Raw genomic sequence first — 17,620 nt, forward strand, 5'->3', positions numbered from 1 at the left:
CTTATAATATAAATCAAAATAAGAAACTTTCAATTGCGTAGAGGAAAAGAATGAAAAAAAAAGAGGGGGTAGCCGGATAAGGGATTACTCGCTCCCAAATTGTCTCTGGTGGCATTTCTCACAAAATCATGATACTGCACAATGCACCTAATCTGTAGTCTCATTGTATAAAAAATCAGGGGAAGATGTGGGTATGCATTGAAAAGTAACAGTCTTTCATAGCTGTTCTATTCTTCCACATTTCTTTAATTCTAACGAGTATAAAAATACATTAAAATAAACCAAAAACCTCAATTTATGCTCAGACATGGAAGATAAAAGCTCAGAAACGAGACTTGCGTTTACGAGCAGTGTACTTTGTATCTGCAGGCACATCAGCACCCTTTCTTCTCATCTGTTCTTTTTTTTTAATAACCCAATCCTTTCCTCTATTCTCCTTGTCCAGCTTCCTCTTTTTTCGGGGTCTATTCCTATCCGAGACTGTAACCTATTATGTATCGAAACAGAAAACTAGTTGTGAGACATTAAATAAACAAAAACCACATTTGACAAGTTGCAGATAATGAGAAGAGAGCAAAGATCCAGTTTTCCAAACTAACCATATGATTTTCTTCATCTCCACCACTTTCATCATCAGAGCAACTCATTCCATCTTCACCTTTACCATTTGGAACAGCAGCACTTAAGGATGGTGGACCACAAGTGAGAACAAGGTATTCTTTTCGACTTTTAGTACTGTCACAAGGCAATAAGTCTAATATTAGCTTAAAATCAATTTTTTAAACTTTATAATATTTCAAGTCAAACCTTATTGTTTATAAACACCGTAAAAAAAAGAATGCTAAAATGAGCAAATGAGCAAATGAGCAAAGCAAGGTTTATTTTTTATTTTTTTTAGAAATTTGCTTAACCCCACAAGGAAACCTTAAGTCATATAGACTGAATCCTGAGAGCTTTGCCCGAAGAGAAGCCACCACAATGCCTTAACTATATAAAGATGAGGGTGATGATAATTGGACCCATAACCTCATGGTTGGGAGGTGAGAGCTCTACTGTCAGGCTCCCACTGGATACTCAACAAGGGTATATCATCTTGCAAGCACAAATATCAAAATAACATTGTAAAGTATGTAGAGTGATAATACAATCAGCAATTGGTTCAGCATATGCATGGTCAGAGTTATTCAATTCTCTATCAAATTAAACAGTGTTCATACATTTCCAGGATTTCCCATAAAAAGCTACTCACCTACGATAACAAATTGACAACGTTTTTTTTTTTGGACAACGTTGACATAAGTTCAATATAAGATAATCAAGGTACTTAAGATCCATCAGCAGTACAAAAAAAGACGTACTTTACCTATGGGGATAGTCAACCACTATACCACCAGAAAATCCAGCACGCATTGCGGAACTTGAGATCAGCTCACGCTGAGCTACATTTTGGGGATACACCTGAAGAATTGCTCTAGCTCCTCTTGCTAGGGACCTATACAATGATCCAAAGAATGCCCTGCAACCCATAAATGTTTTGGTTACCAAATGTGCAACAATTTTGTTGGGGGGGGGGGGGGGGGGGGAGGGGGTATGAGACTATGGGATAAGCATGTACAATACAATATCAACCAGTAGGCATCAGTGAGTACAAAAGAAGCATGATTTATGATGAAAACTTCTTGTCTATTTCGACTATGCCGGCCAACAGGTGGGCACACAGATGTAAAAAAACAAAACAGAAGTAATAAGAGATGATAAGGATGAAAGAACCCGTACTTCAGTCTCAAACGGGGCTCGTGAGAGGACTTGTCAGCATTGCATAACCACTGCTTGATCAAAACAAAATAGACAAATTGATAAGCACTCAATTGAGGACCTCATATGACTAATAAGAGTTAGACAAGCGAAAACAGAAGTTATAATAAACGAAGCTTAAGTTCAATTAATACTTATAATTTGACAAAAATAATTGTATCAGTCACTATTTCATGAAACATTAAATATCAATTTGTACTTGATAAATCTGAGCATCAAGGCCTTGTTCTTTTTCACCTCAAAAAATAGATTTTAGAAAAATGTTGTTCAGATAAAGGTCAAAATAATTATATAACAGTTACCAAGTTCAATTCACAGCTAAAAATAAGTTAACAAGTCCAGTTATGGGCCACTACTTTCAGCCGAGGATTTTTCCAGGTAAAAAGCCAAACATATACATTTCTTTTTTGGTTATCAGAACATCAAAAGGGGCTAGCTGTAATATGAATTATAAGAACATCATTCAAAGAAGATCCTCCAAAGATGGGCAAAATAGACATGGGAGTATGAGCATTATTTGGGTTGGCCATGAATCACATGAGAAGACCCTGATTCTTTAGTCAATGTTATTATAATTCCAAGCAGGAGTTTTCATTAAAAAAAATAAATAAAAAAAAAAACCTGCACGGCTGAAATACTAATTGCACCATCAATAACTCCCGGGCGGAATCCTAGCCCCTGCAGTAAATTTATAGAAACAGGTCAGATAGAAAGCATATTTAATAGGTGACATTTTTATCATTATAGCAAGTAGTGAGTTCAATAGAAGATCATATTTGGGCAATCTAACATAGAAACAAATGTTTACACTTTAAATATGCTTCTTTTTTCAACCCCCCAATCATACCCATGTTATCAGCAAATCATCAGGCACCAGTTCTAAAATTCATTACAATTAAACCCACTAAGCCACCAGGAGCTGAGAAGGAGAGGGGGGGGGGGGGGGGGGTTGTTTCACTATGGCAAGTTGATTTTATAAGTCTCATCACTTAAGTCTCACTTTGTCATCTTATGCACTCATTTTATCAGATAATACATGTCATTTTATCAGATAATACAAGAACAAAAGTAAAAGCCCTCAAAGACACTTCTCAGGCTACACTTACCTAATAACAATAAACTTTGGAAACATTTCTCACATTAACACACTTCATTTCACCCAAACAACAAAACAGTTCAAGAAGATATTGTATCAAGCAACAACAGTCCATAATGTTGAATAACCAACAAAAACCTTCTCCCACTCTCTTGGAAGAAAATTGGTATTGCAATCAAGGATAGCACAAAGTTACCTGACCCATATCTGCATGCAGAAGATCACCATCAACCTCTCGCTCCACTGCTACATCTGGCATAAGCATAAATGTAAGTCGAAGTTAAAAATGGTAGAAGCAGCAATTACACTGGAGATTAAAATGAAAGCAATAAGAAAATCAATTGAGATACCTAGCATTGCCTCTGAAATATCTAAACCAATCCACTGATGCCCACTCTCGGACAGAGTTTCTCCACTCAGCCCTGATCCACAGCCTACGTAGAGAAACAAGTAAATGAATAATTTCAACAATGCTACAGCTCTGAATCAAGCATGTATGCATGACATACAAGATGAGAAACTTCATGGATCCAGTTTCCTTGGATAAAAATCGTAGACAAGGAAAGAAACTGTGTGGAAACCATTGATACATACATCCACACATTGCAGATTGAATGCTTTCAGTTGAGTGTCATGAGGTTATTACATAGTATGTTTACTACACCATGCCAAATGCAACTATACAGTCTATTCGCATCTTAGCAAGCTTGTTTTAAGTACAAAACACGGTATAAATGGTATTGCTCATCCTATAAACTTAAATAACACTTTGTCTTTGTAGATGTGAAACAAAAATTGCAATTTACAGATTTAAGTGAAAATATAAAATTCACGTATCCATGCTCACTTCATATCACAAAAAGGAAATAACTTCATCAGAAATTAGATATAAGTTGCTGTAAAATATGATACCAATGTCAAGGAGCAATCTGGGGACTCCATCATCGGGCAAGGCGAGTAATTCTAATGCTCTTTCAGACAACTTTGCCTACAAGAGTGTCCAAAACAAAAGGTTATTTGTGTAACACTGAATCTACATACATAGTTAATCAAACATCAAATGATATTAAGCCTAAATAACAAAAATTCAACATTTTCATATTAGGGCAATTGATTGAATTACACTAATTAAACCTCAAAATTAAGCAAAAAGATCAAATGGGTATTCAAAAAAAGGGAAACGAATTACTGGGTACAATTCTAAATCAAAATTCGAACCAGAAATTAAGAATATAATAAGAAAACATTGAAATTGAAAGAGGGGAGAAAGGAAGGTGGAGGAGAGAGAAAAGGGGACCTGAATATCGATGATTCGAGAAGAAGAAGTGTATTTGCGAGCTTCTGATTGGTTGTAGAAGATCTCCGGCGGTGCTAATAGCTCAGGCCTCGCCGCCATTGTTGTGTATGAGAGAGAATGTTGAATGCTGCTGCTGCTGCTGCTGCTGCTGTGTAGTTGAATGAAAGAGGGGTTTTGGGTTTTAGCCTTCTTTTACAAACGATGCCGTTTTACAACCCTTCTCTCTCTTTTTTTTTATTTATTTTATAAAAAATATATTATTATTATTATTATTATTATTATTATTATTATTATTATTATTAAAAGGAAAAGGGGCCCAAAATGCCCTTTTGTGGGCTAGGGAAACTCCTAATATAAATTATTTTTTTTAAAAAAAAAAAAAAAAAAAAACAAGCAAACCGTGCATTGCACGGGCTTCATCTAATATAATATATCATGGAAAAAAACATTGCTCTGTTACGTTGTAAATAAGCTAATGTTTTTTTTTTTTTTTGACATCAACATAAGCTAATGTTATTACTTATTACAAACATCAATATACCTCGTATCTATGGTTTTGGACGATTAATGACATACATTAACGATTCAGGGCCTGTTCACATTTACTTAATTTCAGTTCAGTTCAGCTTCAATCAGTTCAGTTCAGCTCCAATCAGTTCAGTTCAGTTCAGTTCAGTTCAATTTAGTTCAGCTCTTAATTTCAATTCCCTCTCACATAAAATATTCATTTCAATTCAGTTAAGCTCCAATCAGCTCAGTTCAGTTCAGCTCAGTTTAGTAAATGTGAACAGACCCTCAATCTACGTGGTAACAATTCTGATTCTAGCATTTAGGGTTTTCACCATTTAATGTATAGTAGAGAGTAATTAAATTTAACACTAATATTTGGTGTTTAGTGAATAACATTTGATGAGAGTATTTTTTAAAATCTTTTTTTTATCTTTAATCAATGAGCTAGTTTGAATTGAACTTTCAAGCAAGTTTTCAAGTGATGCCAATTGTGACCAAAAGCATGCATGCATTCTCATAAATATTGGAAGGCATTGTAACAAACTAGCCTTTTTTACTCAAGTTAAAGGCCATCTTCATGACTATTTCTTGTAGGTAAAGCATTATTATGCAATATATTTTCTGAGTTTGTATGTAGTTACATGCAATTCACTAGCTGGTGAAGAGTCACCATCTATCATTTGACTCCATATAAGTCAATTATTCTCACTAGATAGCTTATATTTGAAGTAATTATTCAATAATAATCATTAATCAACATACCCTCTTCATAATTTGTTAATTGTTTCACATTAGTATCTTTTGCACATACTAATTAGGGCCTGTTCTAATTGACTGAATTGAACTGAATTTATTAGAGCTGAGCTGAACTGAATATTTTATGAGAGAAGAAAATCAAGAACTGAATTGAAGTTATTGGAATTGAATTGAACTGAACTGAAAATAATTCGAAAAGAACAGGCCCTTAATCATTTCTTACTTTGACCCACCATATTTCTCAAAAAGAGAATAAAAAAAATAACAACAACAACAATAATATATAATAATTCAATTTTCCTACATAATTAATCCAAAACCAAAAGAAAAAAAAAGGGCTAAAAAAAAAGTTATTAAGGCCTCTTAAGAACTCTGCCAGCAAGTAAAGCAGCTTCCATGACGATTTTAATGACTTCGATAACATCGTTAGCATTGCATGTACTGCCTTTGAAAGTACGTCCTCCTGCTGCCTTAAATCTGTCCATGCAATCTATGAACTTTTTGCTGCATTCTTCGCTTAGATAATCATCTGCATTTTTCATCATTTTAAATTCATCTATACATCAACATTAACAAAGCAAATTTGATGCCATCATCGGCCACATATGCACATAATATACTAATACGTACATAATATAACTGCGCGCTGTGTCATATATTACATGTACACGACTTATAAAAATTGTTCCTCACTTCTATTGATTTTGAAGAAATTTATTTTTTTACACTAATTTAATTTTACGTCTGCCCTTCTATGTTGAGGATAACACTAGCATCTATAATCGAGTTGTTTGGTCTCATCTCATTATTAATTAATGATAATAAAGGAAAAACTAATTAAAAAAATGCACCTTGATGATTATTGGAAGTAGCTAGTAGTTGCTTAAGACGTTTAGTTACATCATGTTCGTCAAACTTAACTTGTGTAGTTGTGTAGGCTAAACATTGACTTATACTCCTTATAAAATGGTGAGGTCAAACTTAATTTGTTGCATGATTTGGGGTTTTACTAATTAAATTAATTTATTGTGATTCACACAAAAGCTAGCTAATTAGCATAACACGGAGTGATTATATTATAAGAATAAATAGTATGGCCTGGAGTTTAATCATTCAGATTAACTACTTTTTATAATTGTATTGACATGCATGATAATAATTTTTGGAATTACTGACAATGTAGATGTGATAATACAACAACTAACTACTACCAAGTATATATTGTCAAAACTAATATACTTGTTTAATTATAAGCTAAGGAGGCTTAGATGTTCACCATATCATACATCCAATTTTACCTAGCAAGGTCTAACTAAGGGCCTATTCATATTTACTGAACTGAATTGAACTAAACTGAATTGATTAAAGCTGAACTGAACTGATTGGAGCTGAACTGAACTGAACTAAATAGAGCTGAAATGAATATTTTATTAGAGAAGGAAAATAGAAGCTGAACTAAACTGAACTGATTGAAGCTAAATTGAAATTAAGCTGAAGCTAACAGACCCTAAGGTTATTATTTCGCCTGAGACTTGAGTATATAGACAACGATATAGAGTCCTAATTGTACGATGCATATAAGATACAACCGGTTGTTCATAGATGATTTTCGTTTATACTCGTAACTTCATAAAAAACAAAATATGGAAAACACAATTGACTTACTGCCTTTAGCTTGGACACAAATGTCATGGCTCATACAACAACCATCCAACCCATCACATGGCTTCTCTCCAGGACACCCACTGTATAGTAGTCCACAATATTTGCCATACCTCAAAAATGGAGGCACTGTATATATGTAAAATTTCAAATGTAATCATCAATTTCTCATGCATATTCAATAATAATCACTTTGATACATACAAGGCGTAAATCCCAACTAACTTGTATCAACGTGACAACTAATTCTGAACAGAGGTAAAATTTCGTAATATAAAACGAAGTATAATTGAAATTTATGATTTTACCTGAACAAAATTCAGATTCACATTTCCTACTGCATTCTTTACTCTACAGAAACAAAATTAACCAATTATAAACACATAATATTATCAGCATATAACTAATTTCTTTTATCAATGAAAAAAAAAAAAAAAAAAAAAAAAAAAAAAAAAAAAAAACAGAATGAAAAGTTAAAGATAGAGATTTATTACCAATTGAAGAGAGGATTGAACACCAATATTAAGAGCATGGACTTGAAGATTAAGAGAAAAAAAGAAAAAATATGGGAGTGCTAAAAAAGCTAATTTCAAGGAAGCCATATTGTGTTAAAAAGCTTTTTGCAGAGGAAAAATTTAAGGGAGAAAATAATGAAGGAGTTTAAGAGAAAAAGCTCTAAAATTGAACCAACTGAAAACAGCTTATTTTGAATGGCTCTGATTTATGAGTACTGTTTTAAGTCAGAAAGAGAGAGTTTTGTCTTTGTGTTACTCGTGACATCTTTTTGGGAGTATGTACTAGAATAATAATGATATTTGTATCATATATTATAATTATAATTATACTAATACTACTATAATAGAGTATAATATAATCTTTTGTAGCTATTATAATGTGTGTAATATTTTTTATTAAATAAATTAGTGTTAGTTGTAGGGTCTTGATTGATTGATTAAGGGTAACTTCTAAATTAAAACATCTATGATTAATTGATGGATGATTAAGGTATAATTCCAACAATAATCCTTCTATGTCTCTCTTTTTAAAATGTTATTATTCTATGTTAATCACATTCATTTGCATGGACATCTAAACTTGATGGATTATATAATGGACTTGTTATACCAAATGTCACAAGATGGTGTATTTCCAAGACTAGTTCAAACTACAAATAAAGTAGTAGGTGAAGAAATTGAAATAATCAAGATTTGGTAGCTAGTTTTTAGCATTTGCGAGATCAATTGTTGGTTCACTTGGTTTGTTTGATTTGGTAATTAATTAGTTACTTCATATAACACATGCAAGTATGCAATCAATTGTTGATTCACTCGGCTGGTTTGTTTAATTTGGTTAGTCTTAAATAATAATCGAGATTGTCCGCATAAACAGTTTCCGTCAACTAATTATAGTATTTCTTCATAAACTATTTACCTTTAGTGATGTTTTAGCAATTTAAATTTTTGGCACTATTTACAATAGCCATTTAGCTTTGACCATTATTTCATTTGTTTATGACCTATAAGGCTATAAGTAAGGAAAGATAGAGTCAATATGGTGGCTTAAAAATTTATTAGATCCGTTTTAATATATATTTTCGTGATTTTTTTTTTAATGTTTACAAATAGACCATTAGATATAATAATGATCAAAGGTTTTCCACTTTTTACATTGACATGCGTGGAAAAAAAAAGTTAACATAATTATGAAAATGATGTAGTATTATATTATGTTATTAATTTATTATACATGTATGTAGGTTTTCTTATAAATTAATATAAAATCAACGTCGAAGAGGCGGTGGAAGTGGAACACCATCTACAAGAACACCTGATGCCAGAGGGTGATTTGATTTGGCGAGATCGTTCGGATACAACATCGATGATGGATTAGTGCAGGCAACTTGGCAAGGGGATGTATGATATATCGAACCAATAATAGAACATATACGATAATTATTCCATGCATCCCCTTGCAAATGTTGCCTGCACAAATAAATTAACAAAAATTTTCTACATTTCTTTCTAATTTTTAATGAAGGAATATATTTTTCATTAAAATATGAGAAGAATCATCTAACAACATTTTTACATGATTAGATTAGATATTTTGATATAATACTATAGTAAAAGAAATGTAATTGAAGCTTATACACAAATAATATGAAAAGTCAAAATGTTGTGCGTATATACTTGAAACCATAGAAATATATTATATAACACAAAGTTTATCATTTTCAATAGAACCAATAGTAGAAAATCATCTTAATGCATGCTATACCTTAGCACACAACTATCATGATTAGTAGTTTGAATAATGTTACTAAGCACGTATGTCAAACGTAACTCTGTAATTTGTGTAAAAAAATGGGCGACTATATATGTGTTATTTTTTTTATCATAACATAACCCAAATCCGTGTCAATAGTTATAGACGAACTTAATTATAGAGCGATAGAGACAATAATCTAGGGCTAAAGTTTAAGGTCTGTCAAGAGCTTTCCCAGCAGCTAAAGCAGGTTCCATGACAACTTTGATGACTTTGATCACCTTCCTTGCATCACATTTGCTACCATTGAAACCACGTCCTTGTGATTTCGCAAATCTATCCATGCAATTTATCAAATTTCTGCTGCATTCTTGGCTTAGATAGTCATCTGCCCATTCATATATAATATGAAAAAAGTCAATTACGATCTTGAGAAAAGACGTGTCTAATTAAATAATTTTATACGTGTACCATACCTACTAACAAAAAAAGGATAATATTATATGAAGAAAGCATAAGGTAAGCAAATTAATGATACTCTAAAATAATTAAGTCAAATCATTAATATATGAAAAAATTGACTTACTATTTTTTCTAGAGATACAATTGTCATGTTCCATACAACAAGTATCAAGCCCATCACATGGCTTCTCTCCAGGACACCCACTGTACAGAAGTCCGCAGTATTTGCCATACCTCAATAAGGGAGGTGCTGTAAATTGATGTTTAAATCATGGAGTTATATTATATGTTAGAAATCTTTTTTTTTTTTTTTTTTTTTTTTTAGACATAAGCTTAAGCAAATTACATATAATTATTAAAGGACGAAAGACTATTGCAGGCTATAGTAGTTAAGTCATGAGCTTTCTAGACCAAGTCCCGTGAAACCTTATGAATGCATCACCAATCAAAACATGTAATTAGCTTAGAAAATAGCAATGTTAGTTTTAATTATATAGATCAAGTACTTATACTTAAGATCAATCACTAAAATAATTAAGTTCTAATCAGTAAAATAATCAATCTTTATATGTAAAAATCCGTAACTCCAGGCCACATCCAAACCACATAAAAGCTAAAGAATAAACGTGAAAGTTATCATAGTTTCTAAATTAAAACATAATTTGATGATACTGCTTAGATTATTTCAAACATACTCCCTTTCAAAACATAATTTGATTAATTATGTTAGGTTTGTTTAAAATAATAAAGTTTTATTTGATTCAATTTGTTATACAGTATATTTGTTAGATTCAGATTTTTTTATATGCATACATGTATAAACTAATGAGGGTATAACCTTTGTGCTAACCATCTTCCGAATCATGGTTAAATATTGGCTGCTGTATGACAGCTATAACAGCTGTACAACTCCTATGTTTGTGCTACACCTGTCCTGCTGCAGCTTCCTTGCAGGTTCCTTGTATTCAGTGACCAATGATTAGTGTTGATTGGTTAGGTGACTTTGTCATGTAGTGTTTATATTCTCAGCTGATTTCCTTACTGTTTGACACAAGGAATGTAATCTGTTCTTGATCTCAATATTATCAAAAACTCTCTCCCTCTTCTCTCTACTCTTTCTTCTCTGATTATAATCCCTTTGCACCTGGTATTTCACTCTTTATGGTATCAGAGCCAGGTTGTGCAAAATCGGGATTTTGTTAAAACTTTGAAACAGATCTTTCCTTTAAAAATCTGCTGCAGAAACCTTACTTCTTTCTAAAAAAATCTCATCTTTATGGCAACTGACACTAATAGTGTGCTCTACTTGCACCCTAATGATGGATCTTATTCCATCTCAATTGATAAGCTTACAGGAGCAGCAGACTACAGATCCTGGAGAAGATCCATGGAGATAGCTCTTACCTCAAAGAAGAAGATTGGTTTTGTGCTGGGAACTGTGCATAGATCAACATATGCAGAAGATGCTGTGAAGACAGATCAGTGGGATACCTGCAACTCTATGGTAATTTCCTGGATCCATTCTTGTTTATCTGATACTATCAAGAAATCTGTACTCTATGTTAATACTGCTAGAGAGACATGGGTTCAGCTTGAAAAACGATTTTCCATGGCTAATGGATCTAGGAAATACAAACTAAACAAAGACCTGTATAGTCTTAAGCAAAATAATAACACTGTGAATGTTTATTATACTGCTATGTCTAGTCTTTGGGAAGAGCTTGATTCTATGAATGCTATGCCTGTGGTTACTGAAACAACAGCTGAAATGAGAAGTCTTTTGAATGCAATAGCTAAATATCAAGAAGAGAGTAGACTCTTCCAGTTTCTGAATGGTCTTAGTGACCAGTACAGTGCTCTGAGAACTCAGCTTCTCATGATGACACCTTTGCCTACAGTTGATACTGCTTGTTCCATATTGCAACAAGAAGAAAGTCAAAGGGAAGTTCTTCAGCTTCCTGTATCTGACAATGATGCTTATGCTATGTATAGTAAGCAGGGTAGCAGAACAAATTTCTCTGAAAAATGCTCAGCTTGTGGTGGTAAAGGGCACAGTCAAAATAGATGTTGGACTGTAGTTGGATATCCAACATGGCATTCTAAGTATAGGCCTGTCAATTCTATGAAAGGACAGCCTAGAAACTCAGAACAAAAATGGAGTGGCAGCAGACCACCACCTAAGCTAGCTGCAATAGCTCAGAGTGCATCTCAAGGTAGCGGAAATATAATTCTGACTCAACAGCAATTTGAGCAAATGCTCAAACTCATGCCTTCTTCAAGTGCTGTAAAAGGATGCGAAACTGATGATGAACTTGACAATAATTTCTCAGGCATGGTGGTGTCTTGTGACAGTGAAAAATTGACTGAAGGGTGGATTCTTGACTCTGGAGCAACAGATCATATGACCTCTGATCTGAGCTCTCTCTCAAATCTGACTGCTGCTAAGAATCTTTCTAGAATTGTTTTACCTACAGGAGCATCGTCTGTGATATCTCATACTGGAAATGCCGAGTTGGAAAACTCTATTGTTCTAAAAAATGTTCTTGTTGTGCCTAACTTCAAGTACAATCTTCTTTCTGTACCAAAACTGACCAAGGATTCTCAATGTGAAGTCAATTTCTATGGATCTCACTGTGTTATCAAGGACACAGTCACCAAAAAGATCAAGGGTATAGGCAAGGCAAAAAATGGCTTGTACTACTTGGTAAATAAACCTCTGAATCTGAATGAGTGCACTCAGCAGTGGAACTCTCACACTTGTTTGGCTGCAAATTCAGAAAAAAGAATTCCCTTTGCAGTGTGGCATCACAGGCTAGGACATGCATCTGTTGGAAAATTGCAACACATTCCTCGTGTAAAGAAGACCATTCATGAAAAAACCCAAGTCTGTGTCACTTGTCCCATGGCTAAGTTCACTAAATTGCCCTATTCTCTCAGTGATTCTCATGCCACCTCACCTTTTGAACTAGTTCATATGGACATTTGGGGTCCATATAAAGTGTGCACAAGAAGAAAATATAGATATTTTCTCACAATAGTAGATGATTGTTCAAGAAACACATGGGTATATTTGCTGGTTCACAAATCTGATGCTCTATCTCAGTTCAAAGTATTTTACAACTATGCCATGACACATTTCAACTCCAAAATCAAAACTCTAAGGTCAGACAATGCCTTAGAATTTGATGATGGACCTTGTAAGCAGTTCTTTGGTGAAATGGGGATAGTACATCAAACTTCATGTGTAGACAGACCCCAGCAAAATGCTAGAGCAGAGAGAAAACACAGACATGTACTTGAAATGGCTCGAGCTCTTAGATTCCAGGCAGGCTTGAATCTGTCATATTGGGGTGAATGTGTCATGACAGTCGTCCATATAATCAATAGACTGACCACACCTGTGTTGAACAATAAAACTCCATATGAGGTCCTACATAAATCTGCTCCAAGCTTTGAACATATGAGAGTCTTTGGCTGTTTGGCTTTTGCCTCAAATCCATCTCTGTCTAAAGACAAATTTCAGCCTAGGGGCGTGCCCTGTGTCTTTCTTGGATATCCTTCAACTCAAAAAGGATACAGACTGCTTGAAATAAAAACAAAAAGAATGTTTATTTCAAGGGATGTAACCTTCCATGAAACCATCTTTCCTTTTCAAGTGCAATCAATTGATAAATACATGCACCCTTTCCCAGATTTTCTTAGCCTTGAAAAACCTTTGCAGTCATCTGTTCTTGATTGGGATGATATTGAGCCTGAAAACCAGCCTGACAACACCACCAATAATAACCCACCTGAAACTCCACAAATTCAACCTGAGACCACACAAAACAACCAGACTGACCTTGCCAACTCTGACCAAACCCATACTGATTCTGTTGCTTACACGACTGAGACAGAAGATAGCTTAAGACACAGCACGAGAATATCTAAACCACCAAGCTGGTGGAAAGATTATGTTGGTCCCAAGAAAAGATCTGACAGAAAAATTGCAAATTTTGCAACTCAAACTGTGAATCAAGACTTTCTTTGTTTTATGACTGTTCTTGCAGAACATCAAGATCCTGTGCATTTTAAACAAGCTGTGACAGAACAGTGTTGGATTGACGCAATGAATCAAGAATTGATTCAATGTGAGCAGAATGGAACTTGGATAGTGACACGACTTCCTCAGGAAAAAAAAGTCATTGGCAGCAAATGGATTTATAAAACAAAATTCAAATCCAATGGTGAAGTTGAAAGACACAAGGCAAGAATAGTTGTGCTGGGATGCAGACAACAATATGGGATTGACTATGGGGAAACATTCGCCCCAGTCGCAAAAATGGCAACTGTGAGGGCACTACTAGCTGTTGCTTCAATGAATGGATGGATCACAGCTCAAATGGATGTAACAAATGCATTTTTGCATGGTGACTTGGAAGAAGATGTGTACATGTCTCTCCCACAAGGATACACAGCTTTTGGCAGCAGAATATCTCTGAATTCTGACAGTACTCAGCACAAAGGTGCTAATTTAGTTTGCAAACTGGTCAAATCTCTATATGGCCTCAAACAGGCTCCAAGACAGTGGTTTTCTAAGCTGTCTTCCACCCTGCTGTCTTTTGGTTTCAATCAATCAAAAGCTGACTACAGTCTGTTCACTAAGCATTCTGGTGAATCTATTACTGCAATCTTGGTCTATGTTGATGACCTTCTGATAACTGGAAATGACAAGTATGAGATTAGCCACCTCAAAGATCTTCTATGTTCTCACTTCAACATGAAAGATTTGGGAGCTCTTAGATATTTTCTGGGATTGGAAATTGATCAAACAAATAGAGGCATATTTGTATCTCAAAGAAAATACGTCACTGATCTTCTGAAGGATCAGGGCATGCTTGATGTGAAGCCTTTGAAACTTCCCATGGACACTCATCTCAAACTTACAGCAGAGAAAGGGACACTCCTTCCCAATCCTGTCATATATCAGAAGCTTCTTGGGAAACTTATATATTTGACTGTAACTAGACCTGATATAGCTTTTTCAGTTCAGTTGCTCAGTCAATACATGCATGCTCCTACTTCTACTCATATGCAAGCAGCAAAAAGATTGCTTAGGTACCTAGCAGGTACAAGATCTCAAGGCATCTTACTTGCTTCCTCTTCTGCTGCTCACTTAACTGCTTACTCTGACAGTGATTGGGCAAGCTGCCCGAATACCAGACGCTCCACTACTGGTTACTGTATTCTACTTGGTGACTCCCCTGTTTCCTGGAAGGCAAAAAAGCAATCTAAAGTGGCCTTATCTACAGCAGAAGCAGAATACAGGGCCATGGCTATGACTGCTTGTGAAGTTACCTGGCTGAAATCTCTTCTCAAGGACCTTGGGTTGAATTGTCTTGCTTCAACTCTCTTAAAGTGTGACAATCAAGCTGCTATTGCTATTGCTGCAAACCCCGTGCTACATGAGAGAACAAAGCATGTGGAAATGGACTGTCATTATGTTCGAGACATGGTCAAAGATGGCACTTTACTCACTCAGCATGTTTCTTCAACAGAGCAATTAGCTGATGTTTTCACCAAAATATTGCCAGTAAAGCAGCATAATCATTTACTTCTCAAGCTGGGTGTTGTTCCCACGACCATTCAGCTTGAGGGGGGGTAATGAGGGTATAACCTTTGTGCTAACCATCTTCCGAATCATGGTTAAATATTGGCTGTTGTATGACAGCTATAACAGCTGTACAGCTCCTATGTTTGTGCTACACCTGTCCTGCTGCAGCTTCCTTGCAGGTTCCTTGTATTCAGTGACCAATGATTAGTGTTGATTGGTTAGGTGACTTTGTCATGTAGTGTTTATATTCTCAGCTGATTTCCTTACTGTTTGACACAAGGAATGTAATCTGTTCTTGATCTCAATATTATCAAAAACTCTCTCCCTCTTCTCTCTACTCTTTCTTCTCTGATTATAATCCCCTTGCACCTGGTATTTCACTCTTTATAAACATTATTAAAAATATATATAAAAAGGTACAAAATTAATGTAATGATGTGGAAACTATACTATATACGTAAAATTATACTCCGATTAATCGATTATAAAGATATAATCAAAACAAAAATATGAGTACTATATATGTAACAATATATGACTATTACTTCCACACCAAAGATGATAAAGATATAATCAAAACAAAAATATGAGTACTTACCTTCACAAAATTCAGATTCACACTTTCTACTGCATTTTGTACTCTGCGATCAATGACAAATTATCCATTAAACACATATAGTAACATCTCATAATTCATCAAATATAATTTCCTTTTTAAGCCTCTAATTTTCTCAACACGCAACTCGTTATGGATAATAATGATATACACAGTAGATAACTAGTACACACGTAGTCTTAACTCTCAAGGGTTAAAAACTACTGACCGAAAATTAACATTAATTATACTGATCGACAATCCAATAGTTAAATTTGTACATAACTATTATGCAAAGATGAGATCGAAGGAAGAAAATTACCACAAAAGGGAGATGGATCAGATGACTTGTATGATAAAAATGCTCAACACCAATATTAAGGGCATTCACTGAGATCCCATCAAAGTTAAGAGACAATAAAATGAGAAAATATGAGAGTGATAAAAGATGAACTATTTTCATGTTTAAAGCCATATTTATTTATTTTCTTTGTGTTCAAAAGTTGAAAAAAAAAATGGAAAAAATGAAGAAACTTGTTGAAGTTGAAGAAGCTATTCTAAAAAAAGAAGAAGAAGCTTTAACTTTTATTTCATTCAACCAACTGAAAACAGCTAGCTTATTAAATTATTGTACTTGAGCATTATTAATAAAGATGAAAAGGACTATATATTATTATTTGAATTTTGGTTTAATATTTTTTGTTTTGAAACTGATGAAGGAGACAATACGTGTGTTTTCCATCAATAAGATTGCTGTGATTATAAGCACATATAGATACCATGATGCGTCCGGTTAGGCGGTTTAAAAGGAGCCATGTTAATGTTCTCTCTTAATTAATGAAATAAATAACCTTATCTTTGCATGAAACCACCCAATAGTTGGCCAGATTAGCTGATTAGCCTCAATTAATATATCGCGTATTGAACTGGCCGAATTAGGGTGTATTTTATTTTCCTGATTTATGTTGACATTGAACTTATTTGAATTAGGCTTGATTTTAGATCTTATTTTAGTTTTAAACTAATACTACCTCCGTTACACATTATGTGCAACGATTTGACATAAAGTAGAGAGGCAAAATGTCTAATCGTTGCAAATAATATGTAACGGAGGTAGTATATACGTAAGTCTCGTGTAATGCACGGCGATTATTGATAAAATAATAAAATAAAAAAACTGAAATAAGCTTTTTAATTGATTAAACCGGTTATAAAAAGTGTGGGGCTACTATGGTAAGACTCCCCAATATTGGGCTCATTGCAGAAGAATCAAAAGGTGAGCTTGTTTATAGTGAACTATTTAAAAGTGGGTTCATTAAAATCTAAGAAATTATCATAAAAACTACACTGTAGATATTATCATAAATATACATCATACATGATCGAGTCAATAAAATATCCCGTGAAATTTTTCTTCTTCTTATAATCTATTAAGAGAGTATTAAATTCCATTATATATCTTGTACGGAGTAATTAATAATCTATCGAGATCCAATCATATATCAATAGATCGGAGTATATGCATCCTAAATATGTGATGCTTAAAGCCGTGGCATTAGATAATGTAGT

The 17,620-nt window shown here is 34.1% G+C and overlaps 3 protein-coding genes across 3 annotated transcripts; all 3 read right to left on the bottom strand.

Moving 5' to 3' along the window:
• Positions 1 to 77: 77 nt before the first annotated feature.
• Positions 78 to 4,363, bottom strand: LOC145611820 (18S rRNA (guanine-N(7))-methyltransferase RID2-like). The gene is made up of 9 exons (XM_081667189.1): positions 4,209 to 4,363; positions 3,824 to 3,899; positions 3,262 to 3,345; positions 3,108 to 3,163; positions 2,437 to 2,493; positions 1,777 to 1,826; positions 1,364 to 1,516; positions 600 to 735; positions 78 to 487 (listed from the first exon to the last, which is right to left on the bottom strand). The coding sequence occupies exons 1-9, from the start codon at positions 4,305 to 4,307 to the stop codon at positions 323 to 325; spliced, it is 876 nt and encodes a 291-aa protein (XP_081523315.1). The 5' UTR covers positions 4,308 to 4,363; the 3' UTR covers positions 78 to 322.
• A 1,257-nt stretch (positions 4,364 to 5,620) lies between these two features.
• On the bottom strand, positions 5,621 to 7,809 carry LOC145611706 (phospholipase A2-alpha-like). Its single transcript, XM_081667056.1, has 4 exons — positions 7,631 to 7,809; positions 7,445 to 7,487; positions 7,140 to 7,265; positions 5,621 to 6,003 (listed from the first exon to the last, which is right to left on the bottom strand). Exons 1-4 carry the CDS (start codon positions 7,736 to 7,738, stop codon positions 5,828 to 5,830), a joined length of 453 nt encoding a protein of 150 aa, XP_081523182.1. The 5' UTR covers positions 7,739 to 7,809; the 3' UTR covers positions 5,621 to 5,827.
• A 1,513-nt stretch (positions 7,810 to 9,322) lies between these two features.
• Positions 9,323 to 16,736, bottom strand: LOC145612782 (phospholipase A2-alpha-like). Its single transcript, XM_081668070.1, has 4 exons — positions 16,374 to 16,736; positions 16,055 to 16,097; positions 9,988 to 10,113; positions 9,323 to 9,789 (listed from the first exon to the last, which is right to left on the bottom strand). Exons 1-4 carry the CDS (start codon positions 16,524 to 16,526, stop codon positions 9,614 to 9,616), a joined length of 498 nt encoding a protein of 165 aa, XP_081524196.1. The 5' UTR covers positions 16,527 to 16,736; the 3' UTR covers positions 9,323 to 9,613.
• Between the last annotated feature and the right edge of the window lie 884 nt (positions 16,737 to 17,620).

The sequence above is a fragment of the Chenopodium album genome, chromosome 24, assembly GCF_948465745.1.
Source record: "Chenopodium album chromosome 24, dcCheAlbu1.1, whole genome shotgun sequence".
Lineage (NCBI taxonomy): Eukaryota > Viridiplantae > Streptophyta > Magnoliopsida > Caryophyllales > Amaranthaceae > Chenopodium > Chenopodium album.